The sequence below is a fragment of the Passer domesticus genome, chromosome Z, assembly GCF_036417665.1.
Source record: "Passer domesticus isolate bPasDom1 chromosome Z, bPasDom1.hap1, whole genome shotgun sequence".
Classification (NCBI taxonomy): domain Eukaryota; kingdom Metazoa; phylum Chordata; class Aves; order Passeriformes; family Passeridae; genus Passer; species Passer domesticus.
The window spans coordinates 60,818,361-60,844,642 of NC_087512.1; the positions used below are offsets into that span (position 1 = coordinate 60,818,361).

Sequence of the window (26,282 nt, forward strand, 5' to 3'; positions counted from 1 at the left end):
AAAGGTGTAACTACTATTTTCAAGTCTCTCTCTTCACAGAAAATAATCAAGAATATTTAAAAAAAAAAGTAGCATAATTAAAATAACACCTAACTACAGAGAACATAAAATAAGACTACTAACCCACAGCGTGAACTCTTCCTCTATGCTTCTTTGAAATCTTGTTTGCTTTAACAATGTGTAGAGCATTTTCTTTGAACTGCAGCTCACAAAGTCTTTCAAGAAGAACTGTCATTTCTTCAGTGATGGTATCCAGGTAAGTTTCATTAATAAACTTTAATGACGAAGATGGACCAATAGTTCCACTTAGTATATACAAATCTTCTTTTATCATTGTGCACAATCTGGGTATGGAACTTTGGTAACCATGAACCACCTTATCAAAATTTGTTTCACCACAACTAGAAAAAATACAGTTTTGTAGAAGATCACTAACCAGTTTATTCTGCATATTTTGATACCTCATTAAGACTTCTGATTTGGGATAAAGAAACAAAAGCTGCTGCACACACTGAGTTTTAAACTCCATTTGCTGTGGCAAAGCATTAGTGTTTGTTTCTTCTTGACTTTGCAGTCTATTTACTAAAAATTGTCGAAGATGCAATCTCACATCGTCCCAAAGAGATTTCACATCCACAGCTGAATCATCCTGAATGGTATGAAGCGAAGATGTTAACTCAAATGATGTCCCACTTGCAGTACAGGGAAACGAGACACCACATTGACTAGAGAGGTCCAGAAGGAAGTGAAGTACCATTTCTTCTTGATTCTTCTCATTCTTCAACAAGCTTTGCTAACAAAAGTAAATCAGACAATACTTTAGAAATTTTTATTAATTCTGGTTCATTAAATGAATAGCTTCATATTAGATTAAAAACAGTTTCCTATATTAATTATCGTAACAGCAAGTAAGATATGTAAGCAACTGAAATTATAAAATCCATGGAAAACAGGATTTATAAGCAAATTAATTTGCTTGTCTACCTCTGCCAATAACTCACACTCATCTTCTCATCTTTCTTATATCCCCAACCTCTTTTCTCAATCAATTTTAGACCACAGTTCAAAGGAAACCCTTAGCAGCCTTTTTTGTTGTCATAGTACCTTTTAAAGAAAACTGTATGAAAAATTTACTTAAGATTTACACAGATAATGACAGGTTTTTCTCATAAAACCAAGCAAGGAATTTATAAAACGGTCAACTTCTATGGCTCAGCAGGCAATCATCAAAAAGACCATTCTAAGAATAAAAAAGTCTTCCCTTAAAGAACTAAAATTGAAAAGTTGTCAAAAATTAAAGAGCCTCAGATGACACAGAACAGAAGAATAAGAAGCTGTGTAACCCATCAAACCAAGATGCAGACTGATATATTAGTGACCTCCATGTACATCTATGCTGGATGGGCTGGAGAAGGCAGTCAGTTAACAAAGCAAGTGAAATCACATGGCTGCTGCTCCTTCGTCATTCAAGTCTGAAGAGCTCTCTCTCAGTCCAGGGCAAGGATCTCTGACCTTAGAGCTGCTTCAGCTTCAAGAGTCATGCAGCAAATGGCAGCTCCTCTTGTCATAGCTCAATACTACCATCACAAGAAAACTGAGTGGAATTGGCAATATTCTTGACTTTCTTGGTTTCAATAGGAAAGCCTTAAGCAGATGAGAATCTAGAAGCCCTCTCACTTGCTCCTTTATCTCCCATTGCTTCTCTCCAACAGAAAAAAGCATTGTGGCAAACCACCTCAGAGGGGTTCATTCCAGTCATGTCCTTTATCTGGGTCTCTGTCACAGTTTCAACCCAGCCAGCAACCAAGCCCCAGGCACCCACTTGCTCACTCCTGTACCAGCAGGACTGAGGAGAGAACTGGAAGGGTAAAAGCCACAAAACTCATGGGTTTAGAGACAGACAGATTAACAGGTAAAACAAAAGCCGTGCATACAAGCCAAGCAAAACAAGGAATTAATTCACTGCTTCTAATGGCAGGCAGGTGTTCAGCCATCTCCAGGACAGCGCCACTCATCATCATGTCATCATTTCAGACATACCTGTTCTCTTTCTTCCCCATACTTTATATACGGAGCCTGCTGCTACATGGTCTGGAATATCTCTTTGTTCAGTTTGGGTCACCTGTCCTGGCTGTGTCTCCTCACATCTTCCCATGCACCCACAACATCCTCACAAGTGTCACAGTCTGAACACCAGAAAGGCTCTGTGTAAGCCCTGCTTGGCAATAATAGATAAACCTCTATATTGTGCTGTGTGTTCAGCACAAATCCAAAACATAGCCCTGTACTAGACACTTGAAATCAGCACAGTCTGCAAGTCATACTCCATCCTATAAAGCAAGGCTGCTAAACAAACCTTTGCTACCTTCCATGTTCAGCATTGCTGATTTATTTAACTTACGGTATTTGAAGAAACTATTAGTTTTATTTCTGTTCCCATTTTGAAGGAGAGGTAAATTATTCAAGTTTGAGTATGGCATTGCATAAACATAACCATTTTGGAATGCCAAATGATAAATCTTTCTCCTGTAGCAAGATTTTATCAATAGATAAGTATGCTTTAGAGTGTAAAAAAATTTTAAATTCAGAAGTCCTATTCTTTGTTCTGGATGCTTCAAACCTGTTACATACCTTAGAGGGTTTAAACTTCTTGTTGCACTCTACTCTGACCAGAGTTTCTTGAAAAAAAAACCCCACTTTCACTACAGTAACTAATTCTAAATAACAAACTGGAAGCATGATTGCCTCTTATAAAGAAAGTCTTAAGAATAACAGACTACCTATTTTTCTTCCATTTTAGATCTTTATTTTAAAAAAATCTTATTAATTCTTCTTACTTAACAAGCAGGAAAGATGTGGAAGATGGAATAATGAGGGAAATTATCAATTGAATATCATCCTACAAAAGCATGTGCATGTAATAGAAATATGTGTAACTGGTTCAAATCTTAAATCATATATATCAAAATGCATAATACTGATCCCATTTTCTTTTATTATCTGCTAAACTACTCTACAAAGTTTAGTGGCCCCAAAGAAAAATGTGTTTCAAAGTGTAAACTGAAACCCTGATTACTAACCACTGTGTTGAAAGGTTGTCTCTTGGCAAGTAGACTTCTGTACTTTAAATGTTTGGGGTTTTTTTATAAATCATGCTCAAATATTACCTTCTGAAATGTACAAAGCAAGAGAAGCTGTCAAAACAGTGCATGCACCTGATGCCTTCAACTGTGAATCCAAATGACCTTCCAAGCAAATCCCTACTGCTGCTTTGCAAGGCAGAGCAGAAATATTTTTATATATCGAAGGATTGTTTCAAGCCCTTTGCAATTTAAACTACAACATTAAAAACAGGATCTTGGAAATTATATTTTAGATGTAGTGATACTCAGAAATAGTACCTGAAGGGAGCTTTGAAGCCCTGAAAAGTGTCATCAAGTGTCTTCACACATTGCCAATACTGATATACACTATTTAAATTAAAAATTAATCTATAAAAATATTGCAAGAGATTATGCCAGCACTATTCAAGAGAAAAAGATGCAAATTAGTATGTAAAGGTTTTGGAGAAGCATATAAAGTTCCCTTTTGAGCAAAGAAAGTTAGTCATAACAATAACATATAGAAAACCAGCTGCAGTTTACCAGCCAGATTACTGCGTAATATGCACAACTACCTACCATATCAATAAACAAATACAGTAAGATGAAGACTTGATTAAAAAAATAATCTGCCATTATTTTATCAGGAACAGAGTTTAATGACAATGTGTTAGTGCATATACTCAGCTTTTAAATATTGAGTTACAAGACAGTACACAGAATGACAAAACTTCACATAATTAACATTTTCAGGCTTTATGAAGAACTTCTTGGTATTTTCATAAAAATTTACAAATGCATGGTAATAACAACCATACATAACAAATGTATGGTAATAACAAATTTACAAATGTATGGTAATAATAATTATTGTAATAACAATAATTTAGGTTTATTACCTAATAACAATTATTAGGTAATAAACCTAAATATAGTACCCCAAGCAAAGCCCAGAAAGAACTTTGTACTGTTTTTCAATTGTCTCACCAGCTTTAACAAAATTCCTAACAAAATAAATACACATAATAAATTATAACAATGAATAGGTATATTGTCCTGAAGTAGAAAGAAGGCTCCTGTTATTGAATATGAATTATATATACTTAATTAAAAGCATGCCAGAAGAAATTATCTAATTAATTCAATGGATAGAGATATATATTTAAGAAAGGTCAGTTCATAATAATCTCATTAATGCTGAATATTATTGAAAATATAGTTTACTGCAGACCTGTTTATAGAACTGAATGTAACTTCTTACAGACAGACTGTAGTATGGTCAGTACTAAAGATACAGACAGTACAGATAGATTTTTCATCTGTAATTCCATCTACACAACAGGCTGGATTATCTAAGAAGCCATAAGCCTGGAAATAGTGATGTGAAAGTTGCTGAGCTCCAAAAGTGTTTTCAGGATAAACTGCAGAATTGAGACTTCCAGGCTTCTCACTTTGCTGTCTGTTTAACAGCCTGCCACAGAGCCGTTCTCAAGGTTTAACTGGATACTACAGCTCACAGCAAGACTGTCATGCAGTTAGTAAGCTCCGGGGAAGCTGGAGAGCTGGAAAGCACATTTTATATAAAATGGGGACATTTTAGTGTTTTCCAAACAAATGTCGCCACCTGGTGTTCAGGCATATGGCTTGAATAGACCTTGAAGGAAGAAGTAAGCATGGAATGGACAACAAGTAAGTCATCAGTGCCATGCCACATTCTGAGGGAATACAGTAAGGATTTAAGTGGACTAAGAGGAATAACAAAAGACTCCTGAAAGCAAGAACTTCATAGTCAGCTTTTTCTGGGATTCTCTAATTTCATCTAGATCAAGTATGAAGTGTACAGCCTCTGACATCCTTGAATGAGATGATTAACAGCAACATTCATACTGACCAATTTTGTCAGAAAAGAACAAAATCACTCCTCACCACATGAACACTAAAGACCTGGTATCTCTTACTTCCTCATTTGATACAGATCAATATCCAGTGGAATCAATGACTGAAAGACCAACAAGAGTTCTAAGAATTAAAAAAAACCAAGAGCTGATTTTATCAAGTTTGTGCTCTAGCCAGAGAAAACACTCCCCTTCTCTACAGTTTTCCTCTTTCATTACAGCGAATCTGAGCCTAAAGTTCTTCATGGTCTACAACTAAACCATGACACGGAAGTGAACAAGAATAATCACTGGATACTGTTTATGTGTTTTGATCTCATATATACATGTGTCATATCAAATGCACACATATATAAACATTATATATAAACTTGAAGACCATCATTTACTGAGCGATCAATTTTCTCTTACCTTGCCAATTCAATTTTCCAGACTTCCATTTCCACACATATATTCAAATGCAACCTTTCAATAAAAATTTTGGATAAAAATACTCTCTAATACTCTTCAATTTCATTGAAGTGAAATTTGATTTCTGGTAGCATCTAGTTGCATAATTCGGTAGAACAAAGAATGTAGCTCCCACATTTCTCATTGGGAAATGTAGAATCAGAATAATTTGGATTGGAAGGGACTTTTTAAAAGCTTGTTTAGTACGATCCTCCTACAATGTGCAGGGACACCCTCAACCAGATAAGGCTGCTCAGAGCTCAGCACTACTTGGCCTTGAACATCCCTTGCCACAGGGATGGGGCATCTATCACCTACCTCTTCAGCCACACAGCAAGTAGGAAGTTTATGCTTAAATAATGCATAAATGACAATCATATACATTAGATGAGTTAAATTCGTACTGATACAAGTGAAGTGAAGAACATGCAGTAACACTAATAGCCTCAGTGTAGACAGTAATTTCCAATGTTTTTTTACCAACACGTGTTTTATAAAACAATCCAAGCAGTGCTGAACATATGGTAGCATCTGTGAAAGATTTTGTTCCAAGTTTGTCTATTTAAGGCATGATCAAAAGGAAACAACACCCTGCTGCAGACATGGATTTATGAACTATCCTCACAACAGTAAAGGCTGGAATGAGAAAACTAAGTGAACTCATCCACCCTCCTCCCCACCTACAACCGTATAATCAATTTTCCAACACTAAGGTTTTTAATAAACAGTTTTTACCAGGGTCTTAAGGAACTCCAGCAGCTCTCCATGGTCTGTAGAAGAAGGTCTGAGAGAACAAAAATTGTAGCTATTTAGCCACTGAATGCAGTCTGTTGTGCTTTGTAGTACTTCATCAGTACATATTTCATTTATGTCCGATTGCAGGTCCTTAAGACACTTTTCTATGCTAAAAAAAAAAAAAATCACAGGATTTTTCTACATTATTTGGAGACAAAAGTATTTTATATATGCCATATTTTAAAAAGAAAACTACTTAAAATTATGGTAACTCTAATCCTTCTTATTCGCAGATTAAGCTACCCTCACAAAATAAGATCTGAATTTGCAGAATTAACAACATTTAAGTACTGTTGAGCTAGAGCTAAAAAAAACTTTCCTTCAGGCCAGACTGTACCATCCTCAGCCAGAGTATGTATGACTTCACTTTCAAACAATCTTATTCATTTTAATGAAGTAGTTAATGAACAAGACATTATCCAACCTAATATCTGGTCCTTGGTGTCTTAATTTGCTAAAGCAAAGACTATTAACTGAATCAATTACTGCATTCAAAGGTGAATGTGTCATTTCGCTCCTTTATCAATCAGCAGTTGTTTTGTAAAACATAAGATATATTAATAACTTAAAGATCCACTGACATCACAGAAACTGTTGAAAATAATTTCAGAGCCAGTTGGGCTGAGAAAGCAGATCTTTTCTTTCTTGTTTTGTCATTAGAATATTTGAAAGGAAACAGACTTTGTTTTCAAGGAGCGCATCCACTCCTTAACATTCATCTAGAATCATAACTCTTTTTATGAAACCAGATGTGTTGGTTAGGTTTTTACAATGATTTCATTTGCAAAGATCACAAGAACAATTGAACGTTCACAATTATTTTATTTCTACTTGCGTGGATACTTAAGTGAAAACAAAACAAAAAAAAATACAAAGCAATCTAACTCTATTTATTTTCCAACAAAAACACCTTTTTGGTATTTCATGTCTACATTTTTTTTCCCCAAAGCAATACTTAATATTTTATACCGTTTCAGTGAGAAAAAAAATAATTTAGATTCTGGAAAAACTGAGGTTCACAGCTCAGCCATTAATTCCAATCCTAAACTTGATGAAAGATTGGCAAGCATCTTTTTAGTTAGTGAAATCTGTTCCCGGGACTATGAAACTAAATGCCTTCTTCATATACCTTGGCTCCTGGGACACTATCAAAGGCTCTTATAGTGGTGTGCTGATGTATCTCAAACATACCCAAATAGATTACCGCATTGTGCAGTATAAAAGACTCTTGTTAAATCTGTGCCAATGTACTACTATTATGAGTGAATTTTACACTTACCTTTGACATATGAATCAAGCTAACAAACTACAAGCTATGAATAAGCTACAGCCTTCTCAAGATCAGACATTTTGGTAATTGGTCTCAATACTGATTGGGTATTAAAAGCATAGACTTCAGTGGCAGTGCCCCGCTCCTTACCTCCCCCACAAGTATAAATCACGATAACTATGTTCATTTTATTTAATCCTTTTATCCTCCCAAAATAAACATTTAATTAGGACTAAAGCTGTTTTTGATTGAATAAACATATTTTCATCCTGTTTATTTACAGCATACACAATACTGTAGGTAAACAGCGTTTCAAAACCACTGCTGTATCTTGCTAAGAATTTTGTCAACACTCAGTAATACAAGAACATGGTTAATTATAGTCACTTACTCCTTTATATGAATTACATTAATTAAATATTTAGGAATTTGGTTACCTTTTTTTTAAAAAAAAGTGTATTATCTGAGTTTAGAAAGCAAGCATTTAAAGTAAAAAAAATACTTCTATTAAATATGATTAAAATTATTCTCACCATCTAGCCTGGTATCAAAAACTTTATCATTTCATACCAGTGTAGGTAGAATGAGTCTTTGATTTCCTGGTTTAGAACAGAAATTTCTTAAAGTTTCAGAAACTGCAAACAAAAATGTAATTTTCATGTGAAAAATATGCTTAATGTATTTAATTTTCTTAAAAGTACAATTTTTTAAAAGCCATATAAAGTGCTAGATTCCTTTTTTCCCAGTAATATTTTTTCATTAAGTGCAAATGTATTTTTTTTTATGTTCAGAGTAGCAAATTAGCTCTTTCTTTGAACACACTGAGGCATTAACCTAGATGATGTCAACTGACATGATATGGACATACAAATTTAATGACCCCAATAAATTTTTTGTCCACAGATGACTCAGTCTTTTTTGTGGAACTCTTCTGACACAAAGAGAAAAAAAACAGTCACCAAACTACTAAGAAAGGAGTGAAATGTAAAAGCTCAGAGAAAAAACATAACCATCACTGTAGCAAAGAAACCTAAGAATTATGCTTGCAATTTTTTTTTTAATTGACTGATTTTTCAAGAAACAAATGCTTAGTCCCACACAAGTAGCACCCTGAGCCTTTGTGGGCACATATTTTTTGCGGTTAGTACTCCTAACATACCATTATGCAGGTGAAAATTATGTGACTGAAACACCTTCTCCTTCTTACAGGTGAGAGTGCCTGCAGTTCTTTAACAAACAAAAGCAAAGTTGTGTTATATTATCTGTGTCCACATTGGAGTGTTTTTCTGGAGAAACATTTGGTAAGTACCCAAAATGCAGAGAGATGATCTCAATGTAAGAGCTCTTAGGTGCTCTTATTTATTAAGTTAATGATAGTTTTTACAAATAGCCTAATCATCTGGAGAGAATGCTTTTTAAGTGGCTTTATCAATGAACAAACAGTTTAAAAAGTACTGTAATGGAACTGATAGTGTAAGCACTATTATACTATCATACAAGGTCAACACAACATTATTTTGAAATGTATGGTATCAGAATAAGGGTTGCCCCCTCCATATATCATTTGCCATTGTCTAAGATTACTGTGAGTAATTTGAAGTATGATCTTCTAACTCCTTTCAATTTCTAACAAGCACATTTCAATTTATTTCATCTAGCATAAGGAGCAGCCATAAAATGGCAATGACATTGGTTAAATTAAACTGCTAAGCTATAATGTAAAATTATCTTTTAACCTCATGTTCTTTATTCTTATGATCCTCACATTCATGGAAACACAGCTTTAGAATCAGTTTACACATCTTTTATTCAAAACAGACTGTTTCAAAATAAATGAGATCATTGTTTTCACTGCTGTTAAAGATGCAAGTAGTGTTAGAAAACTACTGTTATTACTCATTAAAAACCTTGACTGCTAGAGGTATAGGACATTCATACAAAAAACAAGTCTTATAATTTGGAAGTCTGTGTATTTGTGTTTTGCTGCTGTGAGCAGCAAAAAAATTTGCAGAAAGACTTTTAGCAGTGTAATTCACACAGACATTTTCATTGTTAAACTTTCTCTTGATCTTGAACCCAAAGATGTAAAATAAAGACACAACACCCGGTTAAAGGACTTTGAAAACTATTGCATATCTCTAATTTAGTTCCTTACAAAACATATCCACTGTTAACTGTAAAGTAACTGTATCATTGAAACCAGAAGAAATAGAATGGTGATGGCTTTGCTACACTTTACCAAGATAAAGTTACTCAACAGCTTAACCACATAAGAACAGTCACTTCTAACTGAACCACTGCCCACCCACCTTTAATTTCCATTCTTGTTTTAAAGGCCCGAGATATTTCTGTCTGATACTTCTGTCACAAGATGCAAGCTTTTTCTTGGTAAGTTATTTCAGAATTCAGGCAGTGAAATATGAGTTTTTCAACTCCATTGACTAAAACATGACAGTGACAAATAAGGGTTCAAACCCCATCATCTCATATATATGCTCGTATGAAATGAAATGGGATACTTTACAGGGCAGTCAAAGATTTTATTACAGCTTCTGTAGATGTAGATGACAGCTAATTAACCACCTGAGGTACTGACACAGTGATAATAACTGAATATTTGAATAAAGAAATCGTGTGTCAATAAACAGCCAATTTCTGAGCAACTGTGCTGCCCAGCTAGCAAGTTGCTATGGAACAACTAACCCAGACTCAGTGACTACGCACAAAGACAACACAGTCTGCACAGGAAAAAAAATACATTCCTTTCTCAGTTTGTTTACTTATTCCTAGCAATTGGTCCACTAAAGTGATTACACTAGCCAACCACTATTCTGACAAAGTTTGTAATAACATCAAATTCTCAGGTAAACACTAAAGTAACGCATTGTACAACAAGCCAGCTACATTAACCCAAAAGAGTAAAATTATTTTTCAAAGCTGTGATAAATATTAAGTCTGAGTAAAACTGATAAAACATAATGATTTTTTCCTCTACAATTAGCCCAAATTTTGAAATTCTCCCAAATACTCAACCACTCTTGGGATTTTGGTTGAAGAAGCCAAGATTTTGATAAATCTCTTGAATCACAGAAATATGAGGCAAAACTGCTTCCTGAAAATTCCTGAGCAGAACAAGCAAAGATTTTCTTCAAAATAAGACAGAAAGATAACTCCTGCAGCACATCTCAGTTTAAAAACACATAAGCCCTTTTTCACATCAGTTTTAATACTGGAAAATGGAATGAGATAGCTTGACTTAATATGCTGTTTGAAACTCCTCAATCCCTTTGTTTTGATATTGGCAAGCATTTCTTGGCAAATCAGCAAAGTTATGATCAACAGCTGGACCATGTCAGACTAACATCCTTACTGAGACACCTTCCAGATCTATAATTCACAAGATAAAGAACTTGTTAGTTCTCAAATAATTATCACAATTTATATCAAATGGTGATGGGAAAAGATGCAATGCTATAAGCACTTACTAGCACTGACCCCATTGCAGCCCTTCAAAATAGACCTTCAAAATCCTTATGACTAAACTGCTGTTAATTAGGTCAGGTTGAAGTTTGTCATGGTTTGACACCGGTCAGCATGCCAGGCACCCATGAAAACCAAAACAAAGGGCTAATGAGTTGAGATAAAGACTGGGAGAAAACACTCTAAGGGCAAAACAGGATCAAACTTAAAGGTATAAAGTAAACTTGTTATTAACAGTCAGAAGAGGATAATGAGGAGTAAAATCAGCCTTTAAAACACCTTTTCCCCCCCAGCCTCTCTCTCCTTCCTATTGAGAGTGCAGGGAGGCAGGGCATGCAGGTGCTTGGTCAGTTTGTCACTTGAAATACTTCAGTTTGCTTTTAGGGAGAGGAGTCTCTCTTCTCCTATGCTATGGGGTCCTTCCCACGGGAAACAGTTCTCTGTGAACTTCTCCAGTGTGGCTCCAATTTCATAAGTAGCAGTCCTGCCCAACCTCCTGCTGTAATGTGAGTCCCCTCCCACGGGCAAAACAATCTTCCCAAAACTGCTTTGGCATGAGTCACTAGTTCATGAGGTGTAGTTCTTTAAGGATAAGCTGCTCCAGTCTGCAAGCAAGGTCCCTCTTTTTTCTGTCTCTGGAAACAAGGTCCTTCTCTCTCCTTCATGTCTCCCACTGGATTACAGCTTTTTTCAGCATCCACCCGCTCCAGCATGATGACTTTTCCCACAGGCGGCAACTGGATCTCTGCATTCCCCCATGGACTTCATGGATTACATGGAGATAGTTTGTTTTATTATAGTCCTCCCCACAGCTTGCAGGGAAATAGTGACTCCAAGGCTTGGAGCACCTCCTCTCCCTCTTTCCTTTCACTGATCTTGGCATCGCCATGTTGTCTGCTTCCACGTCTTCACTTCCTCCTCTTTCTCTGACTAGGAAAAAAATTGCTGGTCTTAAGTACCATTGCCAACAAATTCTAGCTTTTTAAAGATGTCTGCAGGATCTCGCAGCGCTGAAAAGTTGATTTTGTCTAGGTTCTGTGTGGGGGAATCACTCTCCATGTTTCCGCTGCCAGCCACGCAGCCCAGCTGCCACCATGCAGCTGGTGCAGCTGCCATGGTGCTGGGACCATTCAATGCTTCTCTTCTTGCGGGGCACCAGAGAGGAGAAGTTGCTGCCCCTGCCCTTCTGCCTGCAGTACGGCTGGTAGGGGTAGCCAGGCAGGGAGAGCTCGCCGCGGGTTGTGCTGAAATGGTGGCACATGGCTGTGTCTGCAGCACCAAGACAGTCCTGGCGGTGGTGCCTCGCCACCCCTGAGAAAAAGCTGCTCCTGTGCGGATTTTCTTCTTAAATGTGTCATCACAGAGGCATTGACAACTTCTCTGATTGGGCCAGCAGCATGTCCATCTTCAGAGCCATAAAAGACTGGGTCTGTTGGACATTGTGGAAGCTTCTAGAAGCTTCTCACAGAAAGCACCTCTGTGGCTCTCCTGCCCGCCCCAAAAAAACCAGGCTGTGTTAAACCAGTGCAAAGTTTATCAGATTAGGCTTTTGTGAAAAGCCTCACAAATTTATAGTCTCCAGGATGCTGTAGAGATAAAATTATTATTGTGTTGAATTCTAAGCAATTGTTCTGTTGATGAAGACACAGAGTATCTCCTACTGTCCTACAGTCTCATAAAATCTTGTTCCTTTATCACAACTAAAAAGGCAGCACTTACTAACAAAAAAATTGAATATAGAAATAAAAATCAAGTGTTGAAGAAACCTCATGCTTAGCAATCACTTCGAGTTATGAACTATAGGCTTGGCTTCAAGCTCTGTACTGTATTTCCTGCTTAGAAGTATATAATATAAGCTGCAAGTTTAATTCTGTGAATTGCTAACACGTGAAATGTTAGTAATTCTTAAACAACCAATTCGGAAAAATAATCCAAATCCTCAGTTTTGATGAGCAGTAAAAGTCAAAGTAACTGTGAAAGGAAAGAATGAAGACAAAAGGCCAACCTGATGAACACAACTTCACACTTGAGAATAACCTTGAGACTACCCTTGTACTCAAAACTGGCCAGCAATGATGAATCGTTTTGAGAGTTCATATTCACCTGCTTCTATAAACTGCTCTAAAAATAAACTTAACATTCAAGTGTAATAAGAGTTCCGTTAAATAACAGTGAATGAATGAACCACTTACTACATTAAAATTTACATATAACACAATTGCACACGGATGGCTTTTTTGTTGTTGTTACAGCACCAAATAGAATTGGTACAGTACAAAAATACTGAAGGCACTTCAACGAAAACCATATCTGATTTGTCATGTCACACAATTTTATAAAACCTATTCAGTTAGAAGGCAATAAATGAGCAGTCAAATGATTTATACACTCTTGCCTCATAATTTTTTACAAAATGTTTTATTTTTAAATACATACATATGATGTATACTATTATGTTCATTCTCTGTGGTCTAATGAAAGCATAAATCTATCTGATGAAAAATGGATTGTATTTCAATTGTATCACTGCATCACACAGAGCTGCTCTTATAATACCACTTAGAAAGATCAATGGTAACTTGAAAATTATTTCATTCCATGCCACCTCTAATATATTAGGAATAAAAGGACTCCTTTTAATTTAAAAGTCGCATCAGCTGCTGTCCATCTTATTTTAAATTTGTTCAACTTTCTGAAACTGACATAGTACAGGAGCAAAATAGCACCTGGTAACTACAGAGCTACTATATGTCTTTCCTTTTGAAAATAAGGGTCAAACTAGCTTAAGTGTCAATTCAGCAGAAATTTTTCCTGACCTGCATTGCTGTGTATCACATCCTCATCCAAATTCCAGCTCTCCTTTAATAAATTATACTGTAAAAAAAAACTTACAGTAAAATTTCCTTCTAATTTGTAAGAATAGATAGGTAAAACAGTTGACAATCAGCCTTCTTCAAGACATACAAACACTTCCACTGTGATGATGTTAATATAAAATGTAACATAAAATGCTAAGTGGATATAAAGTACCACTTAAAAGAATGAACAGCTGGCTTCCCTTCCCATAGTCAGATGTTTTCTCAACAAGCAGCATGCATATTTCACACATTAAAACAAGAAACAGTAGTGAAGCATTCGTTCTAAAGGTTCATTTTGAGAATAATCTTCCTAACTCTCAGGATATCTCTGAAGAATGACAACAAAATTACTTTTATTTCGTAGTTGAAGAGGTGACAACAGTTATCCTAAAAATGCTGATGCTGTTTTTTCCAGTTATACAATACCATAGACACACGAAACTTAATTACCTGTGTAATTAACTATGTTATGACATAAACTAATTTCTACGTATCTACATTTTGCTCATGTCAACAGCTGGAAAACTCTAACATGAAATTGTATTATGCAGTGGTCCATAACAGCATATTTACCAGATCCTCACTACCATTGCTACCGTGGGATTATTAGTACTGCAAATACTTTAGTAAACACTAAGTTTTTAAATGAAAATGGGAGACTAATAGAAATATCCCCCCCAAAAAAAACTCTTAACCTAGCATAACCTTGACAATAACTGAGAAATTATCTAAATCAGTTTTCAGTGAGGTAGGTCAATGGCTTATTTCCATCCTTGCAGAAGCTATCTGGGAGCAAAGACCACTGACAAACGTGGGCTACATTAAAATGATACAATCTTAAAACAGATGTCATGACGGATGTTCTTTGAAATCCTACTTTAAGATGCACTGTTCATACTTAAAGATGCTCACAAAGGTGAGCATTTTCAAAATTTAATAGAAAATCCTACCATATGTCTCACTGTATACTTATTTTTTAAAATCGACAAAAACTTTATTTGCTTAAGAGCAGCTTTCGCTGATGAAAGTATTACAAAGGTACTAAAGGGTTAAGCCACAAATAAGGTACAGAACCCAGAGCTGATTATTTTGTATTGATGCAAAAAAATGTGCATCAACAACAAACTTTTTTAGTACTCTACTCTTTCTGTAACACTGATTTTTGGAAATCAGTATGTTACAAGGAGGTGGACTAAGAAATATATTATAAATTGTAGAAAGAAAATGTGTAATTGCAGCACAAAAGTTTTAACTGAAATTGTAAAACAATGGATCGTATAAGAAAAAAATATACATATATTAACTGAATTAATTTTTCTACTTTCATTAGAAATGCCTAAATAACATACTGAATTTGCTTTTTGTCAAATTCTGTAGTTCTTTTAGTCAACAAAAATTTATCTCATTAGTAGGAAATTCTATCTCATAGTAATAGAAAATACAGCTGTCATGGGAATTCACATTTTCTTCCTTCACTATCACACCTACTTCAACAGAACCTAAGGTTAAGATGATATAATTGTTAAAAATACCATAGAAAGAAAGACTATAGCACAATAATTACACAGCATTAAAATTTTCTTAAATGCTTGAGTGGTTAAAATAAAATTACTGCTGAAATATTTATCAGAATTTTAACCTACTATTAGAAAAGAAAGGTAAGTTTAACCACATTTCTTCCCAAATGCAATGACTTTCACTAGTATTTTGGATACAAACAAAATACTCTTTACCTGTAGGAGTTCTTCTTTATTTTTTCATCAAGATCACTAAGGATTTGTTGGAATTCCAATTCTCCAGGGAGAACATGTAACAAGCAGTCTAAATTGGAAGAATCAAAAGAATACTCTCCTCCCCATTCCATTTTAGAATCTGTAAAACAAATACAGCAAAATGGTTAAATAATAGAAAGATGTTGACTAGAAGTACCAAAGTACACAACATCTTGTTCTTTGGAGATATTAGATTATATAATAATGTAAATATTAGATTATTATGCTTCTGCATGGACTGCTACAGAGGGAAACCAGGAACATGAGTGTTGACATAAGTTTCATAGTATCTTGCATTTCTTTAGTTTAAATTACCTTAATCACAGCAGTAGCTGGGTTTTTTTAAGATTTAGAAAGAAATTCTTGCTATGGAATGGAAACTAAAACCAAACATTTTACAGGGTAAACTTATTTTCTGTACACTTATAATTTCTGTCTTTCTGTCCAAGGAGTAACTGTTTTCTGGAAATGCAGGACATCATTGCAAATACATGCAAACATAAAAATCCAGACTAAACCAAGCTTCATCTTGCTGTGTACTCATTTTACTAAACATGGGTCAAATCCACTAGCCTATTCGAACTAATACACTACTTTTGTGTCTTTATATCAGAAGCAAAGCATTAGCAGTTTTTTTTTTCCTGTTTTCTATTTTTTTCCGCATACTCTTGTGGAGAAATAATGAAATTTATTTTAACATCAGTGATGACTTACTACCAAAATTAAGGAAAAATATGATGTAAAAACTGGAACCTTCTTAATAATCAGTATATCTCATGTCTATTATTTAGTACGTCATATTTAATACTATCCATATTGCAGCAACAACATGAGAAACAAACATAATATTCATATGCACACGGTTTGGCAGCAAAATATAATAAATACATTTTTCCGGCAAGCAATATTCTTTTACAAAGCAGCTACAGTATTGGTTGTTATCTAGAGGCACTACAAAAATAGACTGAATTTTTCTAAATGAACTGTCTGCAAAACACATGTGTAAAAAGAACATTAGATATTTAATACGCAAGGTCAAGATGATTGGTTTTGGTCATAGGTGTAGACTTAAAAGTAGCAGAAATGCACATTTCCGGTTTTGTTCTTCCAAAGAAACATTAAAAAAAACACTGAAGTTGTCCAAAGCATAATATCTTGCACATCTCAATTAACATCACACCAATATGAAATATTTAATGGATAAAATGTTTTCTTAAATTCTCAGAAGCTACAGAATACCTCTTCTCAAATAACAATTCAAACACTTGCAACATTTTGGGATGTAGCTGCCACTCAATCACTTGCTGGTGGAAAAGCCTTGATGTAAATCAAATACAGCTCTTAAAGCATTAAGGAAATGTCACTCTTTTAACATAAGCTTAACAGATGTTACTACAATTAAAAACACTAATTAAAAGTAGAAGTTAAATGAAAACCATTAAACAGCACTTTGCAGAACTGAGATAAAATGAATACTGAAAATACAGCTCTTCAAGTATGATACTACTTACATTAGACTTGGCCATGCACACCCTTTTCTCTTATAAAGGTTTACACAGAATTCAATTTTAACTCCATTCAATACCTATAACTCAAAGCCATCTTTTATTCAACTGCAGAACAATCAATGATTGGTGTAAAATGAACTGTATGATAGATAGATGGATGGATGGATGGATGGATGGATGGATGGATGGATAGATAGATAGATAGATAGATAGATAGATAGATAGATAGATAGATATACTGCAAAAATACTAACAGTTTGGAATTAATTACAGTTTTCATAAAATAGCTGCACAATCCAAATTACGTATTTATACTTAATCCTAACTCTTTAGAGGCAAAAGAAGCTTATGCTCCTTGGAAAAAAGTATCAGTATACTTTACAGACTACTAACTGTTTGAAAAATTCATCAAATGAAAAAAAATCACCTTGTAAACATGACAGCCTAGTTTTCATGCATGCATTCCTGTAAGACTTCTATGTCATACTTCTTTGGTTCCCTTGTCAAAACAAAGCAATTATTCCTTTCAGTCTTGGTTTATGGAAGAAAAGCAACATTTGATTATTCAGTTTTTAAATACTGTTTTATGGCTTATACTAATTTCTTCTTCTGAAAATCTAAACCCAAAAATGTTTCAAAAGGAAAAAATAAGAGCATCAAGACATAAATTCGCAAAATTGAGAAGAAATTTTACTGTTATTTAGCATAACCAGAGCCAGGGCCTTCAGTGCACCAAAAAAGACTCTAACTGATGATCTGACTCTAAGCAGAACTACACCACCAGCCTGCTGCTTGCCCTCCTTGTCTCCCCTGGGGGCAGCAAGATGGGTGTCAGCTAGCAAGGGCCCTCCCCTGCCATTTGGGATTATCCCTGCCTCTCCTGTTAATCCAAAGAGCAGACAGTTGTTGATGCCCTCAAAGAACCAGTGACACAGTCCTTCTCTGATGGCAAAACCTCAACGTTTGTTTTTTAAGAAAGAAATCCATTTCTTTCTTAAAAGAGAATTGGGGGAAGAACTTAGTTTGGAAAATCCAAATTCTGTCAAAGTATGTCAGACATTAATAACCCTCTTTTGTCGTAAAGGAGATTAATTTAATCTTTGTTATTAAGCAGCATAAAATATCATTCTATCGTCTTAGAGAACTTGTTTCAGGTGCAACTCTCTAAGTCACTATCTTAATAGACCTACTTATTTTCAAAACATATTAGAGGACTGTTCATCAACATTAAAATGACATAGCTGTCCATCTTTTCAATAGCTACTCAAGAAACTTAACCAATGTACAGTTTAGCTTAAAAAGAAATATTTTTCAGGTCTCTTATTTAAGCCACAGTATTAATGAAATTTAACATCACTGTAATAATTTCCCACTTCTAACAAGTGTAAATTATGAAACTTTTTTACCAAAAATCATTAGGCCTATAAAAAAAAACAAAACAAACTACACAACACTCAAGTTAATCCAACAGATAATTCTTGCTTTTAAAGCTTACAGGGTTTACCACTGAAAAGCACTTTTTATGCATATGTGTTTTCTTTTTCAGTGTCAATAAAATGGAAGGAATCTCCTATAAAAATTACATTTAGTTCCAATTGGGTACTTTTTCATTCTGATTAAACAATTAAATTAAACATAATTGTAAAAGCCTTCCAGTACAAACATACATGTGAAATTCTATGATCAATTTGTAATGTTTATATTTTCTATAATAAGCCTTTGCTCTCAGACATACAGTTTATAAAAGCGGCACTTAGCTAAATCTTGAACAGAATTTTTTGAGCACATCTGTTGCATATGAACATCTCCAAGTACCCATAATTTGGAAAAAGGGATATGTCAAACTGCAGCACTAAAAGTATAGAGAATTGCCAAATCTGTGAAGCTTTTTTTCTGTTACTGCTTCTTGTCTTACAGGAGGTATCTCTTTATTGCCATAACATCCTTGCAAAACTAAAAGGGAATGAGAGAATTGACCAGATTTTTCATCACTCAGCTTATGCTTTCAATGAGACCTTAACAATGATTTCCTTTATCTAGCTTTAGTTGCATAACTGTTTCCAGCCACTTTACAGCACAGAAGATGTCATCTGCAATCACACAGCAGGCAGCAAGAGTGATGGCAGTGGCCTGAGATACTACAATTCAATGTGAAATTCCTATTGTTCGGTATATTTAAATAGTCTGAATATTTAAAATTATTTTGAAAACCACACAGAGCATACAAAAGAAATCCATTTAAAACCTGCAATTTCTTGAGCTTTACTCTGACATGGTAAAAGCTTTTTTTTTTTTTTTTTAATTTTCTGTGGCAAAAATCCTTTAAAATTGTTTACTGTTTAGAACAGACTTGTAAAAGAAAAGGAAAATTAAAAATTCTCCCTATAAAAGAACATGACTCATTTTTGTTACTGCTCATATGTATCGAAGATCTCTATTTAAATTTTCCAAATTGCCTTTCACCTATTTCACACATTTTGCTGAAGCACTTGAAGCACACACAACATTTACAAAAAGAATATCCTATTGTTCCAGTAAAAAAAGAGACATTTAATGCATACAAAAAAAACCTCTCAACAAAACAGAGCTACCAGTCTGTATTATGGTTTTATTTACTAAATATTTTGAATGCCACAAATAACTTTGAAACAAGTTTACTAAAATCATCTTGAGATGTTCCCCCTGCAAACTTTCCACATTTCCTCTTGTCATAAACTTATACTTAAATGTTAATTCTATATTTGTAAATTATTATCCACCACACACTTAAAATATTTGCCTTTATATTTTTAAAAGATGAATTTTAAGTATCTATAATGAAATACTAATTTTTAACCCTTCTGAATGCAGTTTTCTTCCAAATTCTGCCATAAGAGTCACCAAATAAGAGAATAGGAATAAAATACAACTAAAGAAACAGAGTCCTCACTGTGGATGAAACAGAAAGCTATGCCTTCCACCTAAAGCTGTAATATCAGAATGCAGTGCTGTGATCCAAGGCAGCTATATCAGCCCTTAAATCATAATATTGTCAAAAAGGACTGTGAAAATGCACATTTCTGACAAATAGCATATGCTGCTATTTTTAATATCTGTGGTTTTTTCAAACTATGTAGCTTAGGCCTGTATTGTAGGCATATGTACATGCCAGAATTTATAACTAAAATCCGTGAGTTCTCCCTATTGTCTCTCCCCAATTCTTCAAGCCACAGAAAGTGAAATGCTGAGGATAGAAAGAAATCAGCACTGCTTTTTAAGATTTGCTGCTACTTGGGACTGGAAAAAATGTTCAAAGACACTGAAGGAGTTCTCATTTACATAAACTTAATCAAACACTACTGGTGTGACACTATTGTAAAAGCAGTGACTTCAAAAGAGGAACATGCCATCTGGAGTTATAAGAAAACTCCTGAGTAGTTATGTCAGAAGAAAGGAATAAAGGATAATGTGATTTCATAAACTTCAGTAGAGAAGAAATGGCCATTTTCTGATTAGCTCTTGAGACAAACAGTCCTATATGATCTTCAGCACTCAGTTGGTTATCCTGCAGCTGGAATCCCACAGTGTATGATCAAAGGTTCAACATTTATAAACAAGTGACCCTTACATAAGAAGCCCACAAGCATTAAGAATCTTACCTCTATATCTAGTGGCTTTCCCTACCTCCTTATTAGTCTATATAGTTACTAAAACCATAAATGTGACAACAGAGACATGTGTCTGTATACAAGTGCAACTATTTTGTCTTCCTTTTCTGGTTTTCAAAATTCAAGATACTGCTTCTCAACCCATTTTGTTTTGTTTTTTTTTTTTCTTGGTGCCTGAGCTCCTATTTTATTTCATAAATTTGGGATTAAAAAAAAAAAAACTATAAATCTGGCGCAATGCTGTCTTCTTTTTATATAGTATAAGGCCTTACAAAAAGTAATTTACTAATCAACTTTTCTGCCAATGCCACATACAAACACAGGACAAATTACTGTGCCACTGTCACCAATTAAGACTATATTGATCCATCTCATTGTCAAATTATTATACTTTATAAATGATGGATGTTTTGAAATCATTTTCAGTTAAAACAATAATTACCAATCAGTAGACTAAAGTAATCATCAATGCATAGAAAAGAGATTCTTAGAAGCCTAATTGGAAATACCTACTCAATATTATCTTATAATCTTTTTAGTTAAGAAACTGCAAAATAAACAGAACAATTTCAAAACAGACTATAGTACCTAATTTATTTTGTACTGCTCCAGATGAGGGTTATAAGTGTTGAGTAAATTTTGCATAGAGGTATGAGAAAATGTCTAAGACCAATAATTATTTTTCCCAGAAAGACTAAATTACATTGGTTTTTTTCCTGAAGAACAAGAACATAAATCTCATATATAAGACTAATGGTGAATCCTCTGCAGAATTGTCTATCTAATTATGGCAATAAGAACTGCTATTTAGGTATAATAAAATTTGAGTTTTGTCATTTTGTGGCACTTACAAACCCAGAAAGAGTTTGTAAGAGTAAAAAAGAGTAAAATCCCCCCCAAATCCCTCACAGAACCATGCTTTGAGAAACATCTGCTATGGCACTCCTATCTTGCTCATCATTAGTGTCTAAAACTGCACAGATTTATAAGGACTGTTCTGAAAGAACTTATCTTTAAGCACATTGGTAAAGAACCAAAAGTACACTGTTTTCCTTAAAAAAAAAAAAAAACTTACAAATCCCTACTAGCTACTTCTAAAGCATTTTCTTGTTTATTGGAAAAATCCTCCATTGTAACACAATACACTTTAAGGACAATGATATTTAAAAGATAGAAATTTTAAGACCTTTAAGGTCTTGTTCAGTAGATCAGACACAGAGTTGCTGGAATTTTAACAGGAAATAGCCTTCCAATGAAACTATTATATTTTTAAAGGATTTCAAAAATAGTCCATGACCACAGCTTTTAAAAGGTAGGCTGCATTTCAGCTCCTTCATTCCCACACACTCTATTTTCTTTCATTACTACTCAATTTAAAGCTGAGACCATGAAAAATGTCCATTTTATAAAAATGAAATACAGAAGCTCTCCACAGAGATGCCTCTTAAATTGGCCCAAGTTTACAATCACATTCTTAAAAGTTTGTTTCATAGTATAAATGTAGTGGATTTTGGTTTTTTTCCCAAATACTATTATTACTGCTACTGTAGTAGTACTATACAGGGTTATGTGAAACATTTGATAAACCATGAAATTCCCTTTTTTTCTTTTTCATCTTTTTTTTAAATGAAATTATTACTTTTTTTTTGCTGCCATTACTCATCTTGTAAAGCTTGATGTGACACTGCCTAATGTACAATGCACCACTCAGGTTCTACAGCACAACACAGGCTCATATTCTTACTCAGCTATGTTTTTCACCTTCCAAAGCCCTGCTAAGCATCTGTTTGCCTCTCCTTAAGAGAAAGACATCTCATATGTAAAACAATTACAAGCTATTTTTACCATGTTGTTGTGATTTAGGAATTATTACTGAAAACACTCCAAAGCATGCACTGATGTGCTCACTCCCCCTTTCTCCTCCCCTACTTCCTGAGGTAGGAGGGAGAGAGGAATTGTAAAAGGTAAAGCTTGTAGGTTGAGAAAAGGACAATTTACTGGAAACAGCAATGAGATCAGAAATGTAGCAGGAACAATGTTACCTGAAATACACAAAAGTTGCACAAGAAAGTCGACTGATTCATACAGGGAAAAGCCCACCACACAGAAACCCATCCTGAGCAAACATCCGCCACATTCCCCACAGCCAGAAGGAATTCCCTTCCCTTGCCCACAGTGATGATGTGAGGTGGTAGAGAATAACCTCCAGGTGCTAGCCATGGCTCATCCTGGTTGCTGCCAAAAATAACCGTCCTGAAAAGAACCAGGATATTATCCACCCCTTATTATACACCATATAATTTATGCCCAAATCCTACACCTTCCATGAATATACATATGGTACATATACACAAAAACAGTTATCATTTCCATCATCAATAGCCATCCCTCCAAGATATCTGTAGAGTTCATTGAGTCCATGTGGGTTCTCTGACCTAGATGTCTTCCAGAGCAGGAGGGCTGGTGTGCTGCCAGGTGGTTGCAAGCTGCATCACGAGCTTATGAGCCGTGTGTCTGGAGCGGTCCATACTCACTGTCCATGGTAGTTATGGCATTCAGCTACTAACATTATACAACGAAACATTACAGACTGCTCTCACCTAAAAATCAAATTCCCTTCAGTTACACATCACGTTTCCCCATCCAACTGCAATAGATACCAAGTGCACCAAGGTCACTGAACAAAAACAGTCCCACAACAGGTCTGTCTTAGCTTAAACCTGGACTAATCCAAACTCTCTCCCCTAACACATTCCTAATGTGCTCTACAATAACTTTATCCCCCCCTTTGGTATGAGATTTGATTGGGTAGGGCCAGGTCAACTCATGGAGCCCCCCTCTAGTGTTAATTAACCATGTAGGCTTTGCTAAGTGCAGACCTCAATGTATGAAGGACAACCAGTCATTGCTTTCAATGTGGTTTTAGCAGTCCATTGTATAATTCAATTTTCCCAGAAGCTGGTGCATGACAGGAAATATGATACCCACTCAATACCGTGCTCTCTGGTTATGAGGCGTATGAGGCTATTTTTGAAACGAGTTCCATTTTACAACTACATTGTTTTTGGGGTGCCATGTGGTCACAGGACTTACTTTTTGAGGCCCAAGCCGGTGTTCCAGGCAGTGGTGTGAGGCACAGGGTACATCTCTAGCCATCCAGTGGCTCTTTACACCACTGTCAGCACTCCTACCTTGGCAGGTTGTGGGAGAGTGATGTAATTAACCTGCCAAATCACTCCACATTTATATTTTGACCATTGTCCACAGAGGCTTCAGCTTGCTTAAATGCAGTACATATCTCACTTCTGAATAACCTGGAAAATAATATCCATCATTAAGTGCATGCCTGACTTGTGAGCCCCTCTTTATGTTGCATTTCTTCCCCGATAACCTGAAGTGTACTGGGCCCCCTAACAGGAAATAATTCACTCTTATGCTGCTAGCCCAGGTCCACCAGAGACTCTTTAATCTCAACAACCCAACCCACCTGTTCATTGTTGTGATGTTTCCCAGTAGCCCACTCCTAGGCACATGTGCATCTACATGATGTACTTTTACAGCAAGCTCCTCTACCTGGGCAGTGAGATCTTGCCACAATTCAGCAGCCCAGATTTACTTCTGTGCTGCCAACTAGTCTTTTCCCATTGGTTTAGCCATCCCCAGAGAGCATTTGCTGCCATCCACAAGTCATTGTAGAGGTAGAGCACTGGCCATTTCTCTCATTCAGCAATATCTATACACTATTCCATTGCAGTCCAGATAAGACCAAGGCAGATAGTGGGGCTATGTTTCCAGCCCTCGGGCAATTGATTGCACCTCCAGGTGAAAGCAAAGTGTTGTGGGCAGTCAGCTGCTAAAGGAAGAGAGAAAACCACATTAGCAATATTAATGATGGTAGCACTTTGCTGCCTTGGACTCCAGTTCATACCAAAGTTCCAGTATATACAGCACAGTGCTCAGCGATCAGACTACAATTCTGTCAGTCTCCACTCTCCACTGGAGTTATGCACTGGCCATATGGCTCTATGCACTCTCACTGGCTCTAAATGGTGAGTCTTGCTGATTGCTCCTTGGTGCTTCAATTAATGAATCATCTCATGGATGGAGGTCATAGAATCCTGGCTGGTGTGATATTGCCAACACTGCACTGTTGTGGTAGTGACCATTACCTATTTTTCTTCAACCCTCAGCACTCCCACAGCAGAAGGGTCCTCTGAAGGACCAGGCAAGGTATTCAGCTACTTAATGCCCTCTGTCTCCACAGCAGTGCCACTGATTGACACTGACTGTGGGAGCTCAGTACATCACTCCGGATGTCCAGAGCTACCGAGACAACCCTTGGGGGGCTCGGAGGCCCTGGAATGTTGCCAAAAGTACCTGGTGGCTTGACTTTGATCCTTTTAAAGAAATGACACCTGAAGGTGAAGAGATGAGAGAATTTCATGTCTAAATGGTGAGGGGATGTTATTCACTTGTTAGAACTTAAGTTAGAATGCACTGTACAGGGGGGTTTTATGTATTGTACAGGGGGGTCTAGAATTCTGTACATGGATCAGGAGTCCCAAGATGGAGGAATTTGGGCGTGCCCTGTCCTTCTTCTTTCTTCTCCTTGGCATCCATGTTCAGGATGATGTTGGCATGTGTGGATTGGTTCATAGAAAGAGGACACTTGCCAACAAGGGCAGAAAGTATTGGGAAGTAAAGGTAAATATCGAATACGTAATTTTCATTATAAAAGAGACAACCGCCTCGTGGGCGGGGGAGAGTGCCTTTGGCTGTCCTGCTGAACAGACCTCGGCTGGACAGACAGAAAATCTTTGTAGATAAGAAATAATAAACTCGACTGAAGACCGAAAGCAAGAGTCCAGACTCCTTCTTCGAGAGCGCGGCCTACCCAGAACCACTTTTTCCCGTGCTGGGGCAGAGACAAGCAACAGCCGACCCCGGCACTGACTGGATGCCAGGCACCACCAAAGCCTCTCTATCACTCCCCTTTGCAGTTGGACATGGGACAGAAAACATAACAAAGGGTTCATGAGTCAAGGACCAGGGGAGATCATTCGCCAAACACCGTCATGGGCAAAATAGACTCAAATTAGAGACATTAATTGAATTTATTACTAAAAAAATCAGAGCAGGATACTGAGAAGTAGAGTAAGATCTTAAACACCTTTCCTGCACCCCTACCGCTATCCCAGCTGTGCTACAGAGTGGCTCACAAGGAGACAAGGAATGGGGGTTATGGTCAGCTCATTACACACTGTTTCTCCCTCTGCTAAGGAGAGGAGTCCTTCCACTATTTCCACAGGCAGTTCCCTCCACAGGACACACTTCTCCACAAACTTCTGAGAGGTGAGTCTATCCCATGGGCAGCAGTCCTCCCCAAACTGCTGCAATGTGGGTCACTCTTGCACTGGGCTCAGCTCCTTCAAGGACTGGCTGCTCCAGAATGGCTCCCCCATGGGGTCGCAAGTCCTGCCAGGAAATCTGCTCCAGCATGGGCTCC

General features: G+C 36.1%; 1 protein-coding gene across 14 annotated transcripts in view; it reads right to left on the reverse strand.

Annotated features, from left to right (window-relative positions):
* KIAA0825 (KIAA0825 ortholog) overlaps positions 1-26,282 on the reverse strand; it is a 265,760-nt gene that overhangs the window by 211,382 nt on the left and 28,096 nt on the right. For 6 of the 14 annotated variants that reach the window (XM_064405518.1, XM_064405527.1, XM_064405526.1 and 3 more), the window contains 3 exons: positions 15,583-15,721; positions 6,182-6,350; positions 124-793 (listed from right to left, as the gene is read on the reverse strand). In XM_064405518.1, coding sequence (XP_064261588.1) covers positions 124-793; positions 6,182-6,350; positions 15,583-15,713 — 970 coding nt within the window. In that variant the 5' untranslated portion in view covers positions 15,714-15,721. Of the gene's footprint in view, positions 1-123; positions 794-6,181; positions 6,351-8,044; positions 8,147-13,807; positions 13,866-15,582; positions 15,722-17,556; positions 17,629-23,869; positions 24,091-24,263; positions 24,627-26,282 lie in introns of those variants that run through there. The other 8 variants (XM_064405521.1, XM_064405519.1, XM_064405520.1 and 5 more) reach the window with 7 other exon arrangements.